General features: G+C 38.2%; 1 protein-coding gene across 1 annotated transcript in view; it reads right to left on the reverse strand.

Moving 5' to 3' along the window:
• Nucleotides 1-809: 809 nt before the first annotated feature.
• pggt1b (protein geranylgeranyltransferase type I, beta subunit) overlaps nt 810-20,198 on the reverse strand; it is a 53,961-nt gene continuing 34,572 nt past the window's right edge. Inside the window, exons 6-9 of the mRNA XM_059969593.1 lie at nt 12,962-13,007; nt 8,283-8,467; nt 1,565-1,673; nt 810-1,331 (exon numbers count right to left, since the gene is read on the reverse strand). Coding sequence (XP_059825576.1) covers nt 1,150-1,331; nt 1,565-1,673; nt 8,283-8,467; nt 12,962-13,007 — 522 coding nt within the window. The 3' untranslated portion in view covers nt 810-1,149. The remainder of the gene's footprint in view (nt 1,332-1,564; nt 1,674-8,282; nt 8,468-12,961; nt 13,008-20,198) is intronic.

Raw genomic sequence — 20,198 nt, forward strand, 5'->3', positions numbered from 1 at the left:
CATCATTGAAATGTTCTCTATATTTATTGCTTATTTATTATTTCTTTGTTTTTGTATTTGCAGTTTGTTGTCTTTTGCACGCTGCTTGAACACCCATGTGGTCTTTCATTGATCTATTATGGCTATTATTCTATTATGGATTTATTGAGTATGTCCACAAGAAAATGAATCTCAGGGTTGTATATTGAGACATACAGTGGCATGCAGAAGTTTGGGCACCTCTGGTCAAAATTTTGATACTGTAAATAGTTAAGTGAGTAGAAGATGAACTAATCTCCAAAAGTCATGAAGTTAAAGATGAAAGATTCTTTTCAACATTTTAAGCAAGATTGGTGTATTATTTATGTTTGTACAATTTTAGAGTGAAAAAAAGGAAAGCAGCACCATGCAAAAGTTTGTGCACCCCAAGAGATTTGAGCTCTCATATAACTTTTACCAAAGTCTTAGACTTTAATTAGCTTGTTAGGGCTATGGCTTGTTCACAGTCATCATTAGGAAAGGCCAGGTGATGCAAATTTTAAAGCTTTATAAATACTGGGACTCCTCAAACCTTGTCCCAACAATCAGCAGCCATGGGCTCATCTAAGCAGCTGCCTAGCACCCTGAAAATTAAAATAAATGATGTCCACAAAGCATCATGCTGTTAAACCTACTCAGTATAGTGCACTTTCAATGTACTTGGAAGCAACATTGATAGCTTTCCATATAGCAATAAACTTCTACAAAGTCAATCCATTTTAACTAAAGAATTTTAAAAAATGATTACAAAAGTTCCTGAAATATTAAGCATAGAAATTTGGAAAAAAACAAGTATTTAATGTGCACACAAAAATCAGGGAACAGATGTATTATTACTTATTATTTATTAAATGCTCAAAATTCTTTAGAAAATTAGTATAAATGATTTCTTACAGAATATAGACAAACCTCCACTCACTCAAAACATACTCAATGCATTATCAGAATTCAGAGCAAATAGCAATTGGTCTATTTAGCGACCAATGATAATCGTTTAAAAGGAACATTCTGTACAGCTGTCTTTTTAATATGGAACTTCAGCATTCAAACAAGATTTTTTTCATAAGATGATGGCTTTTTCCTTGGGCAAAAAGATTCAATCCAGTTTCAATTTTTTTGCTACCATGTTTGTCATGTGTAGTCAGGCACAGATTCTGAATGCTGCTCCAGCTCCTGAGTCTCTGCTGTCTGGTGCAGGTGCTGAAGGTGCTTAAAAGCCCTTATGCTCATATTCAAAGCAGGATGTACTTTGCAAACACCAGCCTCTCCAATTAAAGAAAGACCACACACTCCAAAGTATGCATGCAAAGCATCTGAAACAGACAAATATTTATCATTAGGAGAAAGTTTGAAGGAAAACATAACACAGGATTTAAAATTGGATGAAAACATGTTAATCCAATAATAACAAATCTAATCACATTTGTCTTAGTAAGATTTATTTTCTAATTTTAACTTTTCCTCTCTCTTAAAAAAGACATGTACATAAAAAGATGCTGCTTTGTTTACATCTATCTATACTCCAAATACTAAATTTCAATTTTACCTGGATGACTATCGGGCCATTTTGCAAATCCTCCAACAATACGATCCTGGGTCGACAAAATGTAATTTCTATTTTTCTCAAAATTAGTATACTGGAAAATCTGCAAAAGCTACAAAATGAGTTTAACAACTGTTTTATGAACTACTATTTCCAAAGAGCCAACATACTCATTGCACTATAAAAGAATTATTGCTGTGTGTGTAAAAACATACTTTGTTGTTTCTTGCAAACTGCCTCTGTAAAATTAATTTATGTTTCACTTTTTGCATGACAAAATATCTAAAATATTTTCATGTAGAATTACTTAAGGGTATTCAATACAATGTACTGTAAGCCATATAATTCCTTTGTAATCATATTCCTATTCTCACTCACAGCAGGCTCCTAATCTATAATACTTCACCCAACTTTGGACTGAATCATGCTGCAAGCAGCTCAAGCAACACCATGGACTTGCCATCCACATTAATCACCTGCCCACACGTGCTTTTCCTGGATGCGGAGAGCTGATTCACGTGAGCCTCCACACCCAAAGGACAAGTAAGCACTACTGTTGACTGTCTATCAATTTGATTTGTCCCAGTTATTCAGAACAGCACAAAAGTGATGACCAGCAGCCAAATCTGGCTGTCCTCAAACTAGCAAACAGGACACTATTGAATGGCGAAAAGTAAAGCAAAATGAGATTTTTTAAAATCTGGAATTTAGAATTTGATGGCTGCAACACACTCAACAAAAGTTGGGATAGAGGCATGTTTACCATTGTGTTACATCACCTTTCCTTTTAATAGCACTTTTTAATCGTTTTAGAACAGAGGATACTAATTGTAGTAGATTTGCAACTGGAAATTTTGTCCATTCTTGCTTGATATAAGACTTCAACTGCTCAACAGTCCGTGGTCTCCGTTGTTGGATTCTCCTCTTCATGATGCGCCATACATTTTCAATAGGAGATAGATCTGGACTGGCAGCAGGCCAGTCAAGCACACGCGCTCTGTGTCTACAAAGCCACGCTGTTGTAGCCCGTGCATAAGGTGCTCTGGCATTGTCCTGCTGAAATAAGCATGGACGTCCCGGGAAGAGACGTCGCCTTGATGGCAACATATGTCTCTCTAAAATCCTAATAAACACCTCAGAGTCAATGGTACCTTCACATACATGCAACTCACCCATGCTGTGGGCACTGATGCACCCCCATACCATCACAGATGCTGGCTTTTGCACCTTTCGCTGATAACAATCAGGATAGTTGTTTTCATCTTTGGCACTGAGAACTTGACGCCCGTTTTTTCCGAAAACTAGCTGAAATGTGGACTCATCTGACCATAGCACACGGTTCCACAGTCTTTTGGTCCATCTGAGATGAGCTCGGGCCCAGAGAACTCACCGGCGTTTCTGCATAGAGTTGATGTATGGCTTCCTCCTTGCGTAATACAGTTTCATTGCATTTCTGGATGCAGCGACAGACTGTGTTAAGTGACAATGGTTTTCTGAAGTACTCCTGACCCCAGGTGGCTATAATTGTCACAATAACATGACAGTTTCTTAGGCAGTGCCGCCTGAGGGCTCGAAGATCACGCGCATTCAACAGTGGTTTCCGACCTTGCCCCTTACGCACTGAGATGTCTCTGAATTCTCTGAATCTTTTCACAATATTATGTACTATAGATTTTGAAAGACCTAAATTCTCTACAATCTTGTGTTGGGAAATGTTCCTTTTGAACTGACTAACCATTCTCTCATGAATTTTGGCACAAAGGGGTGAGCCACAACCCATCCTTGCTTGCGAAGACTGAGCCTTTGATGGACGCTGCTTTTATACCCAGTCATGATACCTCACCTGCTACCAATTAGCCTGCTTAATGTGGAATCTTCCAAACTGGTGTTACTTGAATATTCTGTGCACTTTTCAATCTTATTTTAACTCTGTCCCAACTTCTGTTGAGTGTGTTGCAGTCATCAAATTCTAAATTTGTGTATATTTACAAATTACAATTAAGTTGGTCATTAAAACTATTGAAAATCTTTTCTTTGTACTTTTGTCAGTTAAATAAAGGTTCACGTGAATTAACATATCACAGATTTTTATTTTTATTGCATTTTGGAAAATATCCCAACTTTTCTGGAAATGGGGTTTGTAAGAGGGGGAATGATTAAAGGAGATATAACAAGACAAATTATTTTTAAAGAGAGTTGTAGGTATGTGTATTGTGCTCTTAGGGAAGGTGGTGATAGTCAATACAATATTAATGTTTAAGTAGTATTTAGACAGGCACATGTACAGACAGGGAATGGAGGGATATAGACTATGTGCAGGCAAACGTATAATTTAAATTGACTTCACAGCTGGCAGAGATATCATGGGCTGAAGGGCCTATTCCTGTGCTGTACTATTAGACCATAAGACAAAGGAGCAGAAGTTGGCCATTCTGCCCATCGAGTCTGCTCCATCATTTCATCATGAGCTGATCCAATGTCCTCTTTAGTCCCATTCCCCCGCTTTCTCACCATAACCTTTGATGCCCTGGCAACTCAGACACCTAGCAAATCTCTACCTTAAATACACCCAATGACTTGATCTCCACTGCCACCCGTGGCAACAAATTCCACAGATTCACCACCCTCTGGCTAAAAAAATTTCTTCACATCTCTGTTCTGAATGGGTGCCCTTCAATCCTTAAGTCATGCCCTCTCATACTAGACTCCCCCAACATGGGAAACAACTTTGCCACATCCACTCTGTCTACACCTTTCAAGATTCAAAATATTTCTGTGAGGTCCCCGCTCATTCTTCTAAACCCCAAGGAGTACAGTCCAAGAGTGGTCAAACGTTCCTCATATGTTAACCCTCTCATTCCCAGAATCATCCTAGTAAATCTTCTCTGAACCCTCTCCAATGTCAGCTCATCCTTTCTTAAATAAGGAGCCCAAAACTGCACACAGTACTCCAAGTGAGGTCTTACCAGTGCCTTAGAGAGCCTCAACATCACATCCCTGCTCCAATACTCTATTCCTCTAGAAATGAATGCCAATATTGCATTCACCTATTCTACCAGACATAGTAACAGAATTAGGCCAGTTGGCCCAAATGGTTCCACCATTTGATCATGTCAGATCTACTTTCCTCTCAACCTCACCCTCCTGTCCTCTCCCATAACCTTTCACACTCTGTGTTATCAGGAATCTATCAACCTGCCTTAAAAAGACCCAATGACGTGGCCTTCACAACAGCCTGTAACAACAAATTCCACAGATTCACCACTCTCTAGCTAAAGAAATTCCACTTTATCACCATTCTAAATGAATCTAAATCTGTTCTAAATTTTCCCACAAGAGGAAACATCCTCTCCACATCTACACTATTTAGGACTTTTCATATGATGTAACATGACCCTGTGCCAAGTTCATTTGATTTCCCAGCTTTTAGCTTATGTATGTTGAGAGGACCGGAAGTGACGGCATTGATGAATACTTATTTTTGTGAGATATTATAAACAGCCCCCTTTTTTTTCTCTCTTTTTTGCTTCTTTTTTCTTCTATATTAGTTATTAGTTATTAGATTAGATTTGCTAGTTTGGCATTATATATTTTTTTTGTTTTTTTTTCTTTCTTTTTTCTGTTTTCTTTATATCATATATTATGAAATATTTAGACTTACTATGTTCATACATATATTTTATGGCTTATGTTTTGGTAAACTCATTTATATTGTAACTATTATGTATGTTTTTTTTCATATGTAATGGAATTTATATGTTGGTAATTTCTTTATCAATATATCATTTGTATTCTGTCTATATTACTAATATTAATAAAAAGATTTAGAAAGGACTTTCAACATTCGATAGTTTTCAATGAGATCCCCCCGCCCCAATTCTTCTAAGTTCCAGTGAGTACAGGCCCAGAGCCATCAAACACTCCTCATAAGATAAGCCTTTCATTCCCAGAAACATTTTCGTGAATTTTCTTTGAATACTCTCCAACGTCAGTACATCCTTTCTTAGATAAGAGGTCCAAAACTACTCACAATACTCCAAGTGATGCCTCAGTATTACATCCTTATTTTTATATTCTAGTCCTCTCAAAATGAATGCTAATATTGCATTTGCCTTTCTCACCACCAAACTCAACTTGCAAATTAACCCTTACAGAATCCTGCATAAGGACTCCCAAGACCCCTCGCCCTTTGGATTTCTGAATTTTAGAATATAGGCTACGCTTTTATTCTTTTATTCCTTCTACCAAAGCACATGACCACACACTTCCTGGCACTGTATTCCATCTACCACTTCTTTACTCATTCCAATAATCCAGTCCTTCTGCAGCCTTCCTGCTTCCTCAACATTACTGGATCCTCCACCCATCATCATACTGTCTGTAAATTTGGCCACAAAGCCACCAATTGTCATCCAAATCATTGACATACAATGTAAAAAGAAGCGGTCCCAACACAGAACTCTGCGAAACACCACTAGTAATTGGCAGCCAATTGGAAAAGGCTCCCTCTACTCTCACTCTTTGACTCCTGCCAATCAGCCAATGCTCTATCCATACCAGTATTTTTCCTGTAATAGTTACCTTGCTACTTAGCTTCATGTACAGCACCTTGTCAAAGGCCTTCTGAAAAACCAAGTATGCAACATTCACAATTCTCCTTCGCCTATCCTGCTTGTTATTTCCTCAAAGAATTCCAACAGATTTGTTAGGCAGAATTTTCCCTTAAAGAAACTATGTTGACTACAGTCTATTTTATCATGTGCTTCCAAGTACCCTGACACCGCATCCTTAATAATCGCCTCCAACATTGTCCCAACCACTGAGGTCAGGCTAACTGGCCTGTAATTTCCTTTCTCTTGCCTTCCTCCCTTCTTGAAGAGTGGAGTGACACTTGTAATCTTCCATTCCTCCAGAACCATGCCATGAATCTAGTGATTCTTGGAAGATAATTCTTGAAAGATCTACAATCTCTTCAGCTACCACTTACTGAACTCTGGGGTGCTGTCTATCTGGTCCAGGTGATTTATCTAGCTTCAGACCTTCCAGCTTCTCCCTAGTAATATCAACTGCATTCACGTTGGCCCCCTGACACCCTCAAACTTCTGGCATAGTGTTAGTGTCTACCACAGTAAAGACCGACACGAAATACTTACTTAGTTCATCCACCATTTTCTTGCCCCCCCCCCCCCCCAATTACTACCTCTCCATCATTTTCCAGTGGTCCAAAATCTACTCTTGCCTCTCTTTTACTCTTTATCTATCTGAAAATACTTTTGATATCCTCTTTTATATTATTAGCTAGCTTACTTTCATACTTCATTTTTTCCCTCCTATGGCTTTTTTAGTTGCTGTTGCTTTTTAAAAGCTTCCCAATCTTCTACCTTCAAACTAATTTTTGCTCTATTATATGCCTTCTTTTGCTTTTATGTTGGCTTTGACTTCCCTTTGCAGCCACAATTGTGTCATCCTGCCTTTAGAATACTACTTCTTTGGGATGCATCTATCCTGCACCTTCTGAACTGCTCCCAGAAACTCTAGCCATTACTGCTCTGCCATCATCCCTGCTAATATTCTCTTCACTCAACTTTGGCCAGCTCCTCTCTCGTGTCTCTGTAATTCCCTTCACTACACTGTAATACTAATACATTTGACTTCAGCTACTCCCTCTCAAGTTGCAGAGTGAATTCTATCTCTGGTTCCTAAGTGTTCCTTTACCTTAAGCTCCCTAATCAAATCCGGTTCAATACACAACACCCAGTCCAGAACAGTTGATCCCCTTGTGGGCTGAAGCACAAGCAGCTCTAAAAACCCATCTTGTAGGCATCTTACAAATTCTCTCTCGAGATCCAAAATCAGCATCAACCTGATTTTCCCAGTCTATCTGCACATTGAAATCCTCCATGACGATTGGAACATTGCTCTTTTGACATGCATTTTCTACCTCCTGATGTAGTTTGTAGCACACATCCTGGCTACTGTTCAGAGGCCTGTTCAGTTGTATACAACTCCCAGCATGGGTTTTTTTACCCTTGTAGCTCTTTAACTCCACCCACAGTGATCCTACAATTTCTGATCTGATGTCACAGCTTTCTAAGGATTTGATTTCAATTTTTAACTAACACAGTTATGCCATTGTTTACAAGGGTGTCATGTTCAGGTGCAACACAAGTTCAGTATAACATAATTAAGTGCTCAAGAATGCAGCCACAGAGCAGCTGCAGCAATAAACTATTTCAGTTCTTTTATACTTATCTGATCTACCTTTAATGGGGCACTTTAATCAATCAATCACCTGAAATTCCTGTTTTAAGCCCTGCCACATGACAACAAAGGGGCAAAGTTCTCATGTGGCCAAGTCCAAGGTTAGGGATATCCCCCATATTTGGGATCAGAAGCATCCAGACAGCCAAAGCATCAGTCCCTATTGTTTGAGGATATATAGAGTAGAAGCAGAAGTCCTGATGATGGGGTTGGGAAAGAGTTAGCAGGGTGGTAGCTGGCCGAAAATCCCACAGGGAAACTACCTTTACTTGGAAGATGGGTCTGAAAGCAAGAACCAACATAGAATTTTTACAGGAACCAAGTTTTCACTTGATTCAGCTTGATCTATACAAATCCTTCTTGCTTGTGTGCTTTCCAGACTAGGAATCCAGTAATAGAATATAAACAAAATTAAGAAATCTTATAGAAAATTTACAGAACATTTCAGATTTTTAATTACCTTTAGAGTTGCACCAACCCAGAAAGAGTAACAGGTATCTACAGGTTTGTTAGGTCGTCCATGGAAACCATTCTGTTGTCTCATTATACACCACCGTCTTATTCTATTTAATTCTTTCTCAGAAAAGACTTCATTCAATTTCCCCATCAGACAGAGCGAAGCAACGGCACAAAAAGTAGATCCACCTGTTAATGACAAACAAAAAAGCACAGACTGTTTAAAGATGGACATTAATGCAGACCCTGCTGACTTCTCATTTCACTAAATATAATGACATAAATTAGACATGGTATTGCCAGATTCACTTCTGGGAGCAGAGGGAGTAAAAGGAAATGGATTTCAATTTATAGTTATGTGCCCATATGAATCAAATCACTTGGGATTAAACAGAATAGTGTAAAGTAGCCCTTGGATAGAGAAAGTGAAAAAGGGCATGTGATAGTGAAGCACAGTGAAGTAGATGAAAATATAAAGAAAGTCTCCTGAAGGAATGAACACAGCACCCAACTAGATAGATGAATTACAGACGATGGTTCAGAATACTACATTTCCAGGGGAAAAATATATCAAAGTATAGGGATTTCTTGATAATAAGGTAAGGAGGAAGCATTACAACTCAGCAAATCAAGTAGAATAAATTTGAAAGGACAAACAGCAGCAAGGGCAAGGTAAATGCATGTTTAAAAAAAAAGCAATGGCTCTCAGTTGAAGAACTTTTACAGCAAAACGAATGGAGAAATTAATGCAATTGAAAAGCAATAATCAAATCCCAAGGTACTGAAAGAAATGCTCAGGGCATAATGCATGCACCATTTGTTATTACACAATATTTCAGAATAATACCAGAGTATTGCTGGGTTGGGGGGAGGGGGGTGAAGAAGGGGAGAGAAAGAAACAGATAGAGACAGGATAAGTACAAAATAGTTGGCCCAATATCCCTGACAGGAAAATATTAGAATCAAGGATTTAGGCTCTTTAATAATGCGATGAAAGAAGACCTACAGGATTAGGCAAACCCACCATGAATAAGGAAAACCACTTGAGACAGAGGTTGTGCTCTTTTGTCCTTCTACGATACTGATCAACAGAAAAAAATGAAGATGAACCAGTGGGTATCATTTGGAATTTCACGGGTTTTGGCAATTTGCCATACAAGAGGTTGCTAAATAAAATTAAAGCACACGGTACTAGGAATACAATAATGGTGTTTATTGAAGATTGGTGAAAGGACAGAAAACAAAGGGAACAAACAGTTAATTTTAATGCTGGGAAACTGCAGATAGAGCGACATCACAGAGGTTGGCACTGGTGCCCCCAGCTGTTCAAAATCTGCATCAATGATTTAGATTAAGAGGACAAATGTTACATATCGCAGATGACATCAGGCTGGGTAGTAAGGAGGTTTGAGGACGCAGAAAGCTGTCACAAGATTAAGCAAACGGTCAATATTATGTTACGGAATCTTCAGTGCCAGTGTGTTACAGGCAAGAGCATTTATTGCCCATCTCCTGTCGCTCCTTGAACTGAGTGGGTGGTTAGGACATTAAAGAGTCAGGTAGGTCTAGTGTTTTATATATAGGGTATACCAGGTAAACATGGTAAATTTTCTCCTAAGGAACTTTAATGAAGTGACAACAGTCTAAAGGTTTTTGCACTCAATACAACTACTGCTATTATATGCTCTATATTTTTTAAACTTTCTAAGTTCCACATTGCTAACCAATATAAACTCCACAGCTGCCATGATGAATCTGAACTCTGTTCTCTACTATTAGTACAGGAATCTAGGTTATTAATTTAGAAGCTTAACCACCATCTTGTCATTGTATTCTTTGATGAAATATGATGTGGAACTAGGCAAGGTCATTCACGTCAGTAGAACCATGTGGAGGTGGAATTATTTTTTAAATAATGAGAGAATGAAAAGGTGTTGGTGTTGAGAGGGACCTAGTTCCCCTTGTATACTAGAGGTTAATGTGCAGGTACAGCAAGCAATTAGAAGGTCAAATAGTAATGTGGCTTTTGCTGCAAGCGGAATTACTATAAGGTCCAAGTGACCTTGCACTTGGAATATTTTATACAGGTCTAGTACTGAATGATATAACACATGATATCCTAGAAATAGGAAGTTCAAAGATTCAACAGATTGATTTCTATCATGGGGGAAGAGAGGCAAGATGAGATTAAGTAAACTGTGACTAGACACTCAAGTTCAGAAAAATGATGGGTGGTCTCATTAAAAGCTCTAATGGAAATTGACTGGGTTACTGCAGAGTTAGCATTTCCTGACTGGGAGATGCACAAGATGAGAAGAAACCTCAGAGGGCAATGAATCAATGGGATTCTCTACCCAAGAGTGCTGGAAGGCTTAGTCTTTGAATATATTAGAAATATGCACTGCTCAGAACATCAGTCTCACCATGATCAACCTTTTGATTCCTGACTTTGTCTGAAGTCTCACTAACATCTGTCTCCATAACCTCTCCACTATCTGTTCTGACACGGCTTCCCATTCCCCTACAACTCTAGTTTAACCCCTTCTCCCCCCCCACCCATGTAGTACTAGCAAACCTTCCCGCTAGGGTATTAGTTCACCTCCAATTCAAGTGGAGACTGGCTCTTCTGTGCAGCTCCCTCCTCTCCTGGAAGAGAACCCAATGATCCAAATATCTGATGCTCTCCTTCCTACACCAACTCCTTTGCCACACATTGAACTGTATGATCTTTACATTTCCAGCCAGTACCCTGTCCTTGTTTAACCACATTGTTGTCATGGTGAAGAAAGTTCACAAAAGCCTCTATTGACTCAGGAGGCTAAAGAAATTTCACATTCCCCCGTTGACTTATCAATTTTATCAATTCATCATAAATTGCATTCTGCCTGGATTCATAAAGGCTTGGTATGGCAACTGATCTGCACGTGGCTGCAAGAAATAGCAGGCTCATCTCTATGGACTTGCTCTGTATTGTTGTTCCCTCACTAAAGCAGACAGCATAATTAAAGATCCCTCCCACCCCAGATATTCTCTCTTCATTACACGATCATGACAGATTTTGGGAAGGTAAATGCTGTTCCATTTTCAAAATGTTTTGAAGACCAGAGTACAATATAAAGGATATATGTAGAAAATTATAAGGGTAATTACAACATGGAACACTGCTGGTTAGAGTGGTAAAAAACAGCTGATCAGTGCTTTCAAAAAGGAATTTGATGGGCGTAAAGAAAAATGTTTTGCAGGGCTAAGGGATAAACATTAAAAAAGTAGTGATAAAGTTGTTTTCTAATAGACCATCTCCTAAGCTAAATACAACAGCTAACTGGCTGGTGCAGAGCCAACAACCTGTCTCTTAATTTGAACAAAAGAGACGGTTGTTGACTTCAGGAGGGTATGGAGCGACCACTCCCTGCCCGACGGTTCCTCTGTAGAGATTGTTAAGAGCACCAAATTTCTTGGTGTTCACCTGGTGGAGAATCTCACCTGGTCCCTCAACACCAGCTCCATTGCATAGAAAGCACAGCAGCATCTCTACTTTCTGCGAAGGCTGAGTAAAGTCCATCTCCCACCCCCCATCCTCATCACATTCTACAGGGGTTGTATTGAGAGCATCCTGAGCAGCTGCATCACCGCCTGGTTCAGGAATTGCACCATCTCGGATCGCAAGTCGCTGCAGCGGATACTGAGGTCAGCTGAGAAGATCATCGGGGTCTCTCTTCCTGCCATCACAGACGTTTACACTACATGCTGCATCCGCAAAGGAAACAGCATTATGAAGGACCCCATGCACCCTTCATACAATCTCTTCTCCCTCCTGCTGTCTGGGAAAAGGCTCCTAAGCACTCGGGCTCTCACGACCAGACTATGTAACAGTTTCTTCCCCCAAGCTATCAGATTCCTCAATACCCAGAGCCCGGACTGACACTTTGCCCTATTGTCCTGGTTATTATTTATTGCAATGCCTGCGCTGTTTTGTGCACTTTATGCAGTCCAGTGTAGGTCTGTAGTCTAGTGTAGCTTTCTGTGTGTTGTTTTTTTACGTAGTTCAGTCTAATTTTTGTACTGTGTAATGTAACATCATGGTCCTGAAAAATGTTGTCTCATTTTTACTATGTACCATACCAGCAGTTATGGTCGAAATGACAATAAAAGTGACTTGACTTGACTTTAATTCACATAAGTTTAATCAATTTCAACTTGAATACAGTAAATACAGCTGCAAAGAGTGCTGCTTGTTAAGATACATTGGGATCTCTAAACAAGTTATATATGTGCAAAAATCTCAAAGTTGCCATTAGCTCCATTAAATGATGACTGCAAGCACCAAGGGTTTTATTGTTACTACAAAACATGGATGAACTGTTCTGCCTATTATGAAACCAGGTAAAGCCATTGATCCTCAGAATAAATCATGTCAATAGATATTGTGAGCAATTTAATTTTGTCTCCTGAGTTTATGAATACTTCAAGAAAATTTAAGCTACAAAACTTCTGTGCGAAGAAGTTGATTCATATGAGCCATATTTTGTTCTGAAGCATCAAGAGCAGGTCTGGCAATATTTCTAACAAAGGCAACCATTTTGAAAACCAATCCAAGTACATGAAAAAATATAAAAATACAATTTACTAGATGAAAGATGTGTTTAACAAGAGGGAAACATTTTACAATGAATATGTCCTTACCATGCGATTCCAGTCCTGCTCCTTGGGCAAGTCCATTGTCATATGACTAAAAAGAGGGGGAAAAATGATAAAAATGTATTTCCTAAACAGCAATATGCATCAAATAAACAACATGAGAATTAAAGGCAGTAACATACTTACAGATTGAACCTCAAAGTGATACTGCAAATACTTTTAGTAATGATTTTGATCAGCTTACTAGTCTCTCTAATCAAAAGAAACCCAAGGTTATAATCAGCTTCTCACACACTGAAAACAGTGCTCATTGCTACCAATTTCATCTCTCATTCATTCATCTCTACCCAGCTTTCAGTGGTATTCACAAGCACCATACATAATTTCATGTTGTACATCACTTTCAGAAATGTAAATAATGTGAAATGAGAAACTACAAAAAAGGTATGAGGAGACCAGTGAAGAATGAGGAAAAATGGAAGAGATCAAGAATGTACAAAAGAACACTGTACGAACAATGATCATAAACTTTTAAGAGAAACAACCTAGTGTTTGCCTAAAAACAAAAATATCATGGCCATTTTTTTTCAATGAAATGGCTGGTTTCTTGAATCCTGAATCAGTAGTATATCAAAAGGTGAACTTTAACAGGAAAATGTATTGTTTACTGTAATTCCATGAGAACACAAAGCTCAAAAGTTCAAAGTAAATTTATTACCGAAGTACATATGTCACCAAACAATACCCTGAAATTCATTTTCTTGCGGGCACTCACATTAAATACTAAGAAACCAATAGAATCAACGAAAAACTCCAAAGATCAGTGTGCAAAAGACAAATTATGCAAATACAGTCAGCCCTCCTTATCTGCGAATTTCGCATGCGCAAATTCAACCAACTGCGCATCATGAAAACCCGGAAGTGCTCCTTCAGCACTTGTTGTTCCAGCATGTACAGACTTTTTTTTTCTTGTCATTATTCCCTAAACAATGCAGTATAACAACTATTTTACCTAGCATTTACATTGTATTAGGGAGGATGTGCGTGGGATGTAGATCAGGATAAAAAAAAAATCAGAAGTTCTCTTACTAAGTAAGTCAGAACAGGTACATCCGGTATTATTTAGCATCAGTTAGTCAAACGTTTGTCATAGTATATATTTTACCTTTCTATGCATATAAAACACTTAAGAACGTACGTTTCAGCGCCAGGCTTTCCTGAGTTCGATCGAGTGACAAACCGCTCCTGAGTGCGCTCTCCACCGTGCTGGGTTGGTGTAGAGGATCAAAAACCCAAAACCCAATAATTAAATCACTGTGTTGCTTAGTAGTAATTATAGCTTTCATCAGGGCAGAGCCTTTCTCACTTTATCCTTTAAAATTGTTCCGATCGTTAACCAACGTAGCCTAGCGGTTTTCCAATGACCGATGGCATTTCACCTCTTTCTGATCACTTTATTACTTCTACCTTATTTTCAATCATGATCATGATTATTTTTGTGAACAGAAACATTGCAGTTTCAGAGCTGCTCCACCAGCATTTTGTCCACTGCATTTAGACAGGTTAAATAAAGTCCAAGGTTCCACTGGGTCCGAAAGACCACCGCATTTAAACATGTTAAATAAGGGACTTGAGCATCCGCGGGGGATTTTTGTATTTTTGTTTCTGCGGGTGGGTGGGGGGGTCCCGGAACCAACCAATCCCCCGCGGGTAAGGAGGGCCAACTATACAACCCCCCCCCCACCAAAATAATAGTAAGTAATACATATTAATAAAATTATATTAATAGATTCCTTGAAAGTGGACTCATAGATTGTGGGATCAGTTCAGAGATGGGATGAATGAAGTAATCCAATTTGGTTAGGGAGCCTGGTGGCTGAGAGGTAATAATTGTTCCTGAACTTGGTGGCATGGGACTTTTTCCAGTGAGAGGGTGATGGCTACATGGAAAAAGCTGCTAAATAAATGGCAGAAGAGAGTACAATTACAGTATCTAAAAGATCCAATCTCAGGCCAGTTTTTACAAGACTTAAGGCATATTCAAAGTTCTCACTGACTTATTTTAAAACCTGAAAAGAAATAACTTTTGCTTGAGGGAGGGGGTTGTCAAGCTGACACAATCAATTTTATTTTACTCATGTTAAGTGGGCAAACCTCTAACTCCAAGTCAGATTTCCTGGTTTGTTTACCATGCTAGCCTCTTCCTCTGCTCATACAGAGTAGCTTTGTTTTTATATCAATATGCCCACTATTAGCTCATTTTCATTTACAAAATCATTACCAGTTTAAGAGGAGTCATTAAAGCCATTTTAGAGCAATTTTAAAATCATACTCGTCTGTATTATTGAAATGTGTTGCGCACGATTTTAAAATCAGCACTGAGCACTAGAAGTATATTTTGAAGATGGTTATCATCAGTGTTGGAATTACAGGAATTAAAATAAGAACTGACAGACTATATTGATCCTCTCTGATGAAACTTGCTTGTGAGTGAGTGGGTGATATTTTAAAGGAATTGCAATAAAAATTCTGCTTTTCTATCTAAGTATGCATTTTTAGCTACACAATTAAATATCAAATTTTTGGATCCATGCGATATAACTGCAATTGCGAATAGTCAGGGCAATCATATCTGAATTTATATTGCAGTATTTTGCTGTACAAAAAAATTTGTATGCAGGAGATAAACCACTGGTATGCTGAAATGCTTTTTAAAAAAAAAAATTTGGTGGAGCAAGAACGAGTGAAGAATGATAGGCAGATGTAGCCAGGAAGGGAAAAGGCGGGTGAGGAAGGGAATGGAGTTGGGAGACAGATCAGTAAATGATAGGACAAAGACAAAACATAATCTGAACTTGCTGTTATACCAAATCCAATAGCAGTTACTGCTAATCCATTTACCAGCCATCTTCTTATCACCCCCCCACCAAATAAATCACTAATTAAAATGTAATAACAGTTTGAAACAGAAGTGATTTCAAATTAATTATTTAAATCCAAATAACCTACGGTCAAATTGCCTAATAACCCTGACAAGCTTCAACACACACAACCACGGCAATTCATCATAGCACTATTCTGGAAAAGTTTATTAAGAAATAAAAGTTTTCAAGATACAATGTCTTCAGTCCAGATTAATGGTTAAAATGAAGCTTTCATTTCAACAGAATCCTCACTAATGTTGTTACAAAGTTTATAGTGTAGCTGATTGACTAGGCAACTTAAAGATTTAGAGGATATTTAGATAAACCTGATTTCAGGTTAACAAATATCAGCACAAGTTCATTTTGCTTCCTCGTCAACAATACCATAGCCATAAATACTATTTCACACTTTCCTCTCATTGGCCTTCATGCCTTATTTTCAATAATGTATTGGAGAATGTGTACAGTATTCTATATAGCAGAGATTAGGAGACGACTTCTTTCATTGGCTAAGCAAAGTCATACTGTTACTTTGAGCTATTTTGAGATTCTAGGCAACTGTTCAAATTTAAGCAGACCCTCTTAATGGAGTGGTTGTGGGGAAAGATTGTTAAGCCTACATATAAATTTAGGAATCGAAACGTTGAGTATGGTGAGACTAATATTTTGAGCTGTGCATATTTCAATGTACTATAGGAAAGGTGGATGAGCTTAGGGCATGGATCAGCATGTGGAATTATGGCATTGTAGCCATTTGTGAGACTTGGTTGCAGAAGGAGCTGGACTGGTAGCTCAATGTTCCAGGGCTCCATGCTTAAGACATGATAGACAGAGCAAGAGGGGTTGAGGAGGAGGGATGGCATTATCAGTCAGGGAAAATGTCACTGCAGTAATCAAACAGGACAGACTGGACAGCTTGTCTACTGAAGCTATATGGGTGCAAAGTGAGGAATAACAAAGGGATTAACATTGATGGGATTATATTATGGACCACCCAACAGTCAGCGGAATTTAGAAGACCAAATTTGTAGAGATTGCAGACTGTTGCAAGGAATGTTAGGCTGTGATTGTAGGTGATTTTAGCTTCCACATATTGACTGTGAGTCCCATACTGTAAAAAGGCTGGATGGGTTAGATTTTGTCAAAGCTGCTAAAGAAAGTTTTCTAATCTGTACATAGATGTCACAACAAGAGACTGTGCGAGACTTGCTCTGCTATTAGCGAATGAGATGGCGGATGACAGAAGTTTGTGTAGGAACACTTGCATCTAGTGAGCACGATGTCAGTAGTTGCAAGATAATTATGGAGAAGGATTAGCTCTGGTCCTTGGGTTAAGATTCTAAATTGGAGAAAGGTGAATTTTGATGATATCAGAAAGGAGCTGGCAAGTGTAGATTGGAGCAGGTTGTTTTCTGACAGAAGTGCACTTAGTAAGTGGGAGGCCTTCAAAAGTGGAATTCTGAGTACAGAGTTTGTATATTCCTGTCAGAATAAAAGGATAACAAGTTTAAGAAACCTAGGTTTTCGAGATGTTGAGGCGCTGATTAAGAAAAAAAAAAGGTGCGAAGTAGGTAAAGGCAGGAAGGAGAAAATGAGGAGTACAATAAACACGAAAAAATATGAACAAGGGACAAAAATGGTCCTCTGGAAGATCAGAGTGGTAATCTATGCATGGAGTGAAAGAGATGGTGGAGATCTTAAATGGATTTTTTGCATCTGTATTTAGTCAGGAGACAGACATATAATCTATAGAAGTGAAGTTGTGCAAGAAGTTGGTAAGGCTTAATTTGGAGCATTGTGTGCAGTATTATTCACCTACCTACAGTAAAGATGCCAATAAGATTGAAAGAGTGCAGAGAAAATTTACAAGGATGTTGCAAGGACTCGTGGACCTGAATTATGGGGAAAGGTTGATTAGGTTAGGACTTTATTCTTTTGAACGTAGAAGAATAAGGGGAGATCCGATAGAGATATACAAAATTATGGGGGGGGGGGGTATAGATAAGGTAAATGCAAGCAGCCTTTTTCCGCTGAGGTTGGGTGAGATGATAACTAAAGATCATGGGTTAAGGATAAAACATGAAATGCTTAAGGGGAGTATGAGGAACTTCTCTTAAGTGGTTGGTGAGAGCGTGGAATGAGTAAGTGTGCCAGAGAAGTGGTGGGTCTGGGCTCTATTTCAGCATTTAAGAGAAATTTGGATAAGTACGTAGATGGGAGGGGTATAGAGGGCTATGGTCCAGATGCAGTTTGATGGGAATAGGCAGATGAACAGTTTGGTATGGACTGGAAGGGCCAAAGGGCCTATTTCTGAGCTGTAGTATTTTTTGACTATGACCCAATATTGCTCTGCAATTAAGCACAGACCTATCCTTTCATGTGACATTATTCTGATCTCTTTAATTATTTCTTTAAAGATCTCTTTTTCACATAATTAAAGCAAGTTTCCTTTTATACAAGGCTATAAATTTAACTAACAGGGAGAATAATCATTAGATTGCATGTGTTGAAACCAAACAAATCAAACATAGCAAATACATGGCAGTGAAACAAAGAAGTCAGAAGATACAAAAGGGACAATATTTGCTTCAATTAAAACAAAATTTAATGATGCTCATTCATGAATAACTGCAAATATTTGTGGTACAAGCTGAGGACAGAGTCTGATAAACTCTACCGGATCTTTAAGATTTATTTTTTTTACAGCAGTTCGATGTTACTAGAAGGATGCTGCAGGTGGAAAAATCATGCAAATGACATTTTTGGACCAAGTTATTCTTTTATGACAAGGTCATTAAGGTCTTCATAGTCACAGTTACCCAGCTAATGTTTTTCAATACCTGACCCACCTCTTAAATTGTAACTAGATAGTTTCACAGGGCACCTGCTTTGCATGAGAGCAGCACTGATAATGAAACATTAAATAGAAGTTTTCAGACTCTGTCCCAACGCTTATCACCAGATATTTCACATCTAGTAATTTAGCTAGATTTAGATAGAATAGTTTGATAAAAAATATCTAGACGTACCTAAGCAACAGTCCCATGGTTAAAAATGCCTTTATCAGAGGATTTCATACAAAGGAAAAATAAATTAGGTATTTTATAAGATCTAAAAAAAATGTTAAAACAAACCATGTCACTGAAATAGTTAAAGTTTGGTTAATTTTTTTGCAAACTCCAGCATGTCGGGATATCTTGCTGCAAACAAACTATTAGATATTCCCTCCAATGACCACTTCTGCCAATTTCCTGCTGTTTTTAATCTCATTATTTGCTAATATACACACAGTTGCTGGCCTACTCTTTTCAGTGCAGATGCTTAGTTTAAAGTCAGCTGGCACACATACTGATGAAAGCAGAAGGATAACAACAAGGAAATGTCCAAGTGCCAATCAAGGTGAACATATACATAGTTCAAATGCAGATACCTCTGTGCCTGTCCTACATGAATATATGGATCTTGCACTAAACAGCAAACACAGAAGTAATGTAGTACTGAGCCATGGAAGACTGCTACATCTTAGAAACTGTGTCTTACCTCTGTTGAGACATGCTTAAATATCCCAATATTAATGTGTCATTGCCCTCTTCTACATAAGATTTTAGAACAAGATATATTCCACTTCAGAGATACAGATATATGAAGGGCACCCTCATCTGTTTCCTTATTGATACCATGTAGTCCATGCCAATTGCAAGTTAGTTCTCATCACAAACTAGAGTATACACATTCCACATCAACTTGAACATCAGGACTTGAGTTGGCTTATATTCAACACCATCATTGACCCAAGGAATCCACTTTAAAGATTATGGATTCAGTATTATTATTATTATTATTATTATTATTAAATCAGCCAAGGGAAAAGTTACAGAACAACAGGAGAAAAAGAAGAGACATAATCACAAAGTTCAAATATGAATCACAATTCAAATGGTAAATCATTTTCAAAGAATAGATAAATTTCTGGAGCTTTGACTGATAAACCCTATTATTTAGAGACAATCTCTAGACTACATTAGCATATATTGTCATAGGTCCAAACACCAAGGTTTTGTTTAACACAAACATGAGAAAATCTGCAGATGCTGGAAATTCAAGCAACACACACAAAATGCTGGTGGAACGCAGCAGGCCAGGCAGCATCTATAGGAAGAAGTACAATCCACATTTCGGGCCGAGACTGTTCATCAGGTTATATGTTAAAAACAAACAGGTAGCAAATGCAACATGAGCAAATGATCTTTTAGGCAAGTTAGATTTCAGTAATATCGCTCTTGAATATACATCACAACAATAGCAACATTACCAAGGTAATAGGGTTTCAAAAATCAGCACAAATATGACATGCCTCT

The sequence above is a fragment of the Hypanus sabinus genome, chromosome 5 (assembly GCF_030144855.1).
Source record: "Hypanus sabinus isolate sHypSab1 chromosome 5, sHypSab1.hap1, whole genome shotgun sequence".
NCBI lineage: Eukaryota > Metazoa > Chordata > Chondrichthyes > Myliobatiformes > Dasyatidae > Hypanus > Hypanus sabinus.